The sequence below is a fragment of the Polypterus senegalus genome, chromosome 3, assembly GCF_016835505.1.
Source record: "Polypterus senegalus isolate Bchr_013 chromosome 3, ASM1683550v1, whole genome shotgun sequence".
NCBI classification, from domain to species: domain Eukaryota; kingdom Metazoa; phylum Chordata; class Cladistia; order Polypteriformes; family Polypteridae; genus Polypterus; species Polypterus senegalus.
The window spans coordinates 148440328-148449014 of NC_053156.1; the positions used below are offsets into that span (position 1 = coordinate 148440328).

General features: G+C 38.0%; 1 protein-coding gene across 1 annotated transcript in view; it reads right to left on the bottom strand.

Moving 5' to 3' along the window:
* The window catches only part of LOC120525614 (cell cycle control protein 50A-like), a 40013-nt gene extending 32746 nt beyond the window's left edge, over window positions 1-7267 (bottom strand). Inside the window, exon 1 of the mRNA XM_039748038.1 lies at window positions 6790-7267. Within this exon, the coding sequence (XP_039603972.1) occupies window positions 6790-7026 (237 nt within the window). The 5' untranslated portion in view covers window positions 7027-7267. The remainder of the gene's footprint in view (window positions 1-6789) is intronic.
* Between the last annotated feature and the right edge of the window lie 1420 nt (window positions 7268-8687).

Sequence of the window (8687 nt, forward strand, 5' to 3'; positions counted from 1 at the left end):
ACAGCTTTTAAACTGCTCTGCTAAGGGTAACCAATGATTTGCTTATGGCAGCAGACTCTGGACAAACCAGCATATTAATTCTATTAGACCTCAGTGCAGCATTTGACACTGTCAGACATGACATTCTACTGTCCAGAATGGAGAACATGCTGGGCATCTCTGGCACTGCCCTCCAGTGGTTCAAGTCCTATCTGACTGATATGCAAGAGTTTGTTAGTCTTGGCAACAGCAGACCCAGCTCCTTGTCAGTCACACAAGGAGTTCCTCAGGGCTCTGTCACCTGCCCTCTTCTCTTCTGTATTTATATGCTTCCCGTTGGCCATATTATTCGTAGCTATGGACTGGGTTATCATTTTTATGCAGATGATACTCAACTCTACTTCAATGTTAAAAGTGGAACTTCATCAGAGCTTTCTCAGCTCACAACCTGCCTTAGTGAAATTAAAACCTGGATGTAGCAGAACACTTTAAAATTAAATTGCAACAAAACTGAACTCCTGCAAATTGGGACTAAAATATAACTTAATAAAATGAGCTCTTTCCCAGTCCATCTTGGAGGTGATCTCATCAGACCTGCCTCTACCGTAAAGAATCTTGGTGTCATGTTTGTGTCCTCCCTCTCTTATTCCGCCCACATAAATCACATTAAGAAACTTTCTTACTTTCACCTCCATAACATATCCCGTGTTCGCTCCTTCCTCTCCTTCTCTAATGCTGAGAAACTTGTCCATGCTTTCATCACATTCCACATCGATTATTGTAACTTGCTGCTGGCAGGTGCACCTTCTAATCTTATATCACAGCTCCAGCTTATTGAAAACTCAGCTGCAAGAGTCCTTACTCAAACCAGCAGCAGTGAGCACATCACACCCATCCTGCTCCGTCTTCACTGGCTCCCTGTGTCTTACAGAATCGAAAATAAAATCCTACTAATAACCTACAAAGCCTTAAATAACCTTGCGCCAAACTACATCAGTGACCTTCTCCATCACTATGTACCTGTCCGCCCACTAAGGTCCTCTGATTCTGGCAATCTTGTTGTGCCCCACACTAATCTACACTCCATGGGAGACAGGGCCTTCGGCTGTATAGCGCCCAGACTTTGGAATGACCTACCGAAATTAAATTAACTGACTCCATGAATTATTTTAAAAAACAACTCAAAACTCATCTGTTCAGGAAGGCTTTTAGCTCTACTTGACTTTATTACCCTTCTCTTAGTTTACCTCTCTGTCAAGATGCTCATGTAACCTGTATGTGTGTGTGCTAGACCATCAATTATGTTGTCCGTTAGGCTTTTTTTTTTTCTCTGAATTCACTGTCGTAATCTTCTCTATTTGGTTTGTACAATGCTATATACTGTATACCCTGTCGTTCTTTCTTATATTCTATACTAGCAAAACACCCGCGCTTCGCAGCGGCGAAGTACTGCCTTAAAATTTTTATTAAGAAGAAAATTAAACCTTTTTAAACTGAGGGAAAATATACCAATAATTATTTGTTAAGGATCTCTTTGTATGCCACGTTGTAGTTTGGCCCTTCAGTTGTAATATGACCAAGCAGTGCGCTGAGCTTACTTACTCTTGATCATGTAACGTACAGTTGGCCATGTGAAAAGTAATCTTGTTTCAAATCTCACAGCTTGGATTGCTGCTGTCATAAACAGTTTGAGTTTCATGGTTTGTTTCAATTACGACAATATTTGCAGGACTTGTGTTGAAGTGATATTCGGCATCTGTCAAGCGTTGTAAGCATACAACCGGTTTCATCGATAACTTCACATCCAGCTTTTGAGAGTTTAAACATTCATAAACATCAAAGTGTCCACTACTGAAATCGTCACCTGTGAATCCAAGATGTTTAAGAGGCATTGGCGGTTGTCGAAAGGTGCAAAATATTTGGCTATTTCGGTACAATTAGAAGCGACAACCGAACAGCAGCAGCCATCAACTCACATGCAGAACCATAGGTGAAGGGCTTAAGCATTTCACTCTTATAGTGCTCCTGTGTAGTAAAATTATCTCCTTTACCGTCATCAGACCACACCTTAAACCTGTCCCATTCATTCAATACATAATACACAATGTTCCTCCGGATATCAAGAGTGAGCCTGATATGGCTGTGCAATATGTAACAAAGAGAATGGAAAAGGCAGGTGCCATCTCTGGGCATGGAAACCACTCGGTAAGTGACAGTTCTTTGATCAATGGTGATCACCTCGATAGACATGTTAATAGGGGTATGGTTGGAACAATAAAGGAAATGGGTACCTGAACAATGTAAAGTAAGTGGGATGGGGGCCCAACGCCGCCTCACACGGTGACCGAGGTGCAGGCTACAGACGTATACATGTACGCAAGTAGGATTCAGTTAGCGTTGGGAACCCGCGCACCAAATTTCTTGAAGATGGGCCCATAAGTAACAAAGACCGTTGTAAAGTTCAATATGGTGGCTGACAGTGGCGTCATACCACCAAATAAGTACGTATATCGGTTTCGGTTAGCGCAGGGAAGCCGACTACCAAATTTCGTGAAGATGGGGTCAGCCTTCTACCTACACGGGAAGTTGGAGAATTAGTGACGTTGGAAACTTCAATATGGTGGCCGATAGTGGCATCATACCACTGAAATAAGTACGTACATCGGTTTCGGTTAGCGCAGGGAAGCCACCAACCAAATTTTGTGAAGATGGGGCCATAAATAAGAAAGTTCAACATGGCAGGCGTTGTCGACCGTTATGACCTTTACGAGTAGAATTTCGAAATGAAACCTGCCCAACTTTTGTAAGTAAGCTATAAGAAATGAGCCTACCAAATTTCAGCCTTCTACCTACACGGGAAGTTGGAGAATTAGTGATGAGTGAGTGAGTCAGTCAGTCAGTGAGGGCTTTGCCTTTTATTAGAATAGAAGTGCCATGTGAAAGGTGCTATATAAGTAAAAAAAATGTATTAAAATGTATAAGGGTGGATTATGCAACATAAGTTACAATATGTGAGATATATTTTTCCCTTAGACATTTTTCCATATTGTTTGCTGTTATCCAGCATTGGTCACTATTGGGTCCTATTCTATTAGAATGTTTGTTATGCACTTTGTTCACGAAAACACGAGGTAAAAGTTTGTCTTAGCCACCACTTCAAACTACGTGGGGTAAGTAACATATAAAAGAAAATATCCTTTTTGTGTGGTGTATTCCTTGAAACTACTGTAGTGGAAAATGTGAATATTAGCGATGAGCATTTCAATAAATGGCGTATTTAAAATCTCCATACGTAGGAGTATATACATGTATTTTAAAATCGGGTGGGATGGGGTGGCGATTTTCTCTGATAATAGTCACAGTCTTAAATAACTGTTTTCACTGTTAAACAAACACTTACAGATGCTGGAATATCAAAATTAATCAGAAAGCACATTACCAATTGAAAACCTACCTTTTCTACACAAGCATATTAAAGGTTTACATTTTTTTTTTACTATCAGCACATGGGAATTATGGGATACAGACAGTTTTGTAACAAGTTATAACTCCTGCTTTTGGATTCCTTTCAGTAAAGTACAGTCAAAAGACCATTACATTTGAAAAGAAATCAAACAAAATGACACAGACAGGGGAAGAGAGAAAAAGAAGGAAGGGTAGGATCGATATTTTCCATAAACATCATGCAAATAAAACTGATCAATACTAAAATAAATGTAATAAATCCTAATGATATTCCACAGACTTCTCAACACTTGTTAATACTTATTATTTTGAAATATTCAGAAACCAGAGTATATTGCAACCCCATAAATCAGATTAAATAGTTTTCCCCCAGGGGATGGAAACATTAGTCAGGTTTGTTCCCAGCCTCAACAATATACACAATTGCCAAGAATGAGTAAACATTTGTAAATTTGCAGCTTTTAATCTTAACATCACTTAACTATAATTAATAATTAACAATAAAACCTCTACAGACATACACTTCAGGTTTGGTGATCACTTTCTACATTTTCCATGGTTACACAATCATAACCAACAACAGATTACTTAGTAACTTAAAAACTAAAATATACAATTCTAATGTATAAAATTTCTCTTTCAAATATACAATAACTTTAAAATACAATACTTCATTACAATAAAGTCAAGCAAGGATAAAGGATCCCATATGATCAAAACAATAGACTTCAACCATATAGTTTAACTCAGGATTGCTTAGTTGTCCCTTTTCATATTGTGGGGTCTGAGGAAAAATATTTTATAAAAGCAAGAAAATAAAAATGAAATAAAACCAAAAGCAGATTTTTTTTATATAAATGACTACTTGAACATTTTATTGCACAAGAGGAAAAACAGAAAGAAACTGTTACTGAACAAAAAGTTCAATGAAACATAAAAGAACAGATGATACGGATTAATAATAAAATGCAGCTGAACTACAATCATGATTATTAAAAAAATGTTTTTCTGCTTATAATTCAAAAGACAGTAATTTTATTTTTTTCCACCTGGAATTAGATTGTTTACAGGCATGAATCTAACACGGATTAAAGAGATCATCTGAAACAAAAACCTAGTCAGGCATGATTACACAATGTAAACATAAACGTACGTACCTGTATACTGTACTACCACTCCCAAACTTCTGAACTGTTTAACCTAAGCCCCAGTAAATGAACTTCTTTACACACAGTAATTAAAACTATCACACAGGTGATGTTAACCTGATTAACAAGAGTGAATAGTAATTCCTTCGTCCCACATCAAAAGATGAAGATGCACACACTCATTTTTCCACTTAACTTTCCAAACATCTCATGAATTAATAAATAAGTTCTTATGTTTATTTTAAACATATTAAAAAGAATAGTGAAAAGAAAGCTGAAAACATTTGTGCACAGGTTTAAATAAGTAAAACTGCAATCAATTATCTTTTCTGCTCCACCTTCCAAACTCATTCATCATCAGCATTGATACATACAGTAAATCTTCAGGATGCCAATTAAATTTTTGTCTATATTTTTTTAGCATTTTGTTACGTTTTTCATTTCATGCCAGGCTGCACTAGACTCTTTATATAAATAAATAAAAAAAAAAAACTTTCCTAAATTTATACAAATAAACCAGCATTAGGAAGCAAACAATGAATAACTATTGTGTGCAATTTAAGGGGTAATAAAAGGAGGAAAATAATTAAACAGTACTGGTTGTTAGCCAAAATAAAATGTCAGTACAGTGCAACACTGTATCATAGGACACACTCACAAACCTCCATATTAGTACGATTTAGTTTCCAATTAACATGTGGGATAAGGGTGGAAAAATCAGAGTACCTAAAGAAAAACCTATGCAAACACTGAACCAATATGCAAATTCCATGCAGGCAGTACCTAGACCAGCATTTGAGCCAACACACTCAGGAGATGCAAGACACCACTGCAGCCGGCTGCATCACCATATGTCCGATGCTGCCAGGATAGCTTAGAGCAGCATCAGTCTCAATAACACTGAACTAAATAAAACTGCTACTGGTCTACTAATGTTCAGACACCTCTTCACAAAGCCTTGGAAGTTTAGGTTTTCTAAACCTCAGTTGTCATTACTGATTTCTTCAACTGTACTCACCAAATCAACTGATAAGCAAATATGATTTTATTTGATTGTTATTTTCTATCTTACCCTTTGACTAACTACAGTACTTCTCACAGACTACTTTGGTTACTCAGATGTATTGCTTACATAATGATTGTTTTAACACACCATGGATAAGAGCATCTGCAAATTATTATTAATAATAATTAGGCATTAGCAGTTTTTATTTTAGAAGCACTATTTGAAAAATGTTTTCAAAGTCATTTATTTAATTCATTTCTGAAAATTATTTGTCTAGTATTTGAACAATAGTGTCCTTAAGATGACCACAGCAGGATATGTTTAAGGAAGAAACCAAGCCTGGAAGTCTTTGGGCTGTCAAATAACCAAGGAAGATGGGAAGTGTGCTTCACTTTTTGGAAATAAAAATAAAAATCAAATGAAAGAAACAAATTATATTTGCATGTTGCAAATTAAAAGCAGTGTAGCTGAATAGTATTGTGACTTTGAATACTCTGATGTTTTGATATTTATTTTTTATCATCTGTCGTCCCAAATTATATTACTTGCACATTTCCTTTACTGTATACAATCGTTGGCTGAACGAAACACATTATTTACATACGTTAGAGTTGACAGATGTGTGCCAGTGTTTTAATTGTCTTTTTAAACATAACAGTTTAGGATTACCTTTTGACTTCTTCACTTAAATTCGTTCCATTTTAACTTGTGTGCAATTTGAGTGCAGTCATATTTTTCGTTTATCTATTGCTTAATTCTACATTAGTTCTGTATGTGGATACTAAATAAATTATAACTAAGGTCCTTACCCAGATCCAGTACAAATATAAAATGTGAGTCGTCGCATTTCAAAAAGGCATACTGTAGCAATAGATGCGGAACCGAACTGTCAACTTTGCTAAAGCCCATGTAAAGTCTGAGTTGTTGTCTTAATTCTGTTAAAATTAAACTGCGTCAGTTAAAGTTTAAAACAAGCAGTACAAATATTTGGTCGTCATCAGGGACACACAAAAACTGTGCGATCCGTTAAATATTTAAACGTACAGCCAACATTTAGCGACTCAGCTAATCGCGTGAAAACGGCATTTAACAAAACACAGTTCTGCTAACTTTAATTTATAAATCGTGCGAAAATATAAACTATTGATATTTAATTTCTTCATCGAACCTTGTCAAGTATCAAATACTTACCTCAATTTCTTTGATGTTATTTGAAGTAACAAACAATCCAATTCCGATAGGGATAAATATGAGTCCGATTACGAAGAAGGCGGGCAGCACGGTGCCGGCAGTGAGTATGGGCTGCCAGGCAGGGAGACGTTGTTGTTTGAAGGCAGTGTTATCTGGTTTTTTGCTTTTCGTTGCTGAAGAATTGCTAGTCCCCGCTACCCCATCTTCCTCTTTTGCACTGTAACTGGACGCCATCATGTTTGCCGATCTTCAGTATACAGCAAACGATTTATGAGTCAAAACGACTTGACAAGCACCTGTGGGCACTACGGTTAACAAGCGAAAAAACAACTATTGTATTTTAATTCTTGTAGATTATCGAGAGAAGACGGTTCATAACAGGCGAATTATGCAGGAAGTATAAGACAAAAACTGAGAAGCCCCTACACCAAGAGAGCCACAGAAGAAAATTGAGCAAGGAAGCAAAGCGCAGTAGCTTGCGTGATGACGTAAAACGTACGACGTTCACCGGAAGTGTGCTGATGTTTGGCGTTTCCGTGTGTTTGCGATTTCCATGGAGACGAAATGAGCTGCTAAATCGTGTAAGGTGTTTAAGTGATTTTTTTGCCTTCATTTATTGTGTATAGGGTGGTCCAGATCTAATTATGCAATTTTAATTACGCTATAATTTATTAAGTTTATTACATATAAATTACCCGAAAAATCCCGGACCTTCGAGAAGTGTGCGAACTGATGACATGAAGAATCGTCTTTGCACCGAACTGGAATCGTCCCCGCATAAACCAAAGCCATCCAGAGAGTCTGGATCTGCATGATTAGATCTGGACCACCGTGTATATTAAGACGAAAACCACTATTTGGATTACTTACAAACTTGCAACTAACCACTTACAAATGAAAAGATTTAACAGTAGCAGTAGATTGGAGAATCGACGTATGATGTGAATGGGTTTGTTGCAGTTCTCAAATACTCGATTTACTGAATTAAAAATTTCCAGTTGAGCTACTACAGACAGTTTCGGTGTAAATCAGAATAATACAAATAAAACATACTCTCATTGGTACAGATAATTTAATTTAAACGGTCATAAGTAATGATAAAATGTTCTCCAATAATCTGAATATGTTATTGCCAAACAACAAGTAGAGATAGATGGGCTACAGCTAATAGGGACGCAAGGTAAAAATGAGCCCTGTATGCGATGTTGGTCCGTCACAGAGCATACAAATACTGATGATATATTACCTAAAATTAGTCTTAAAAAATCAAAGCGTTTTATATAATCATTGCAACACCCACAACCAATCAGGGAGGAACAACACCAGTATGCATTTTAGGAGTTTGGAATCACTAATAAGCCTTTATTAGATGCCTTCCAATTAAACTCCCACCGTAATCCCGCAAACTGTGCTGCTCCTTCTCGTACTCACACGTGCCACTGCTAATCAGTGTGAACTCCTGTTCTCATTCACCAACACCGAGCAAGAGCGCTTCCAGCACCTGCCACCCTTTTCCCTGGGACTTCCTCCTCTCGCTGAGATGTTTTTATTTGCATAACACAATGCACCCCCCTCCTTGAACCGTCACCTTATCGTGGTGGAGGGGTTTGCGTGTCCCAATGATCCTAGGAGCTATGTTGTCCGGGCTTTATGCCCCTGGTAGGGCCACCCAAGGCAAACTGGTCCTAGGTGAGGGATGAGACAAAGAGCGGTTCAACAAACCTCTGATGAAGAATAAAACCTTGGGACGCTTTCCCTTGCCGGACGCTGGTCACCGGGGCCCCCTCTGGAGCCAGGCCTGGAGGTGGGGCTCGATGGCGAGCGCCTGGTGGCCGGGCCTGCACCCATGGGCTCGGCGGGCACAGCCCAAGAGGTAACGTGGGTCCTCCTTCCCATGG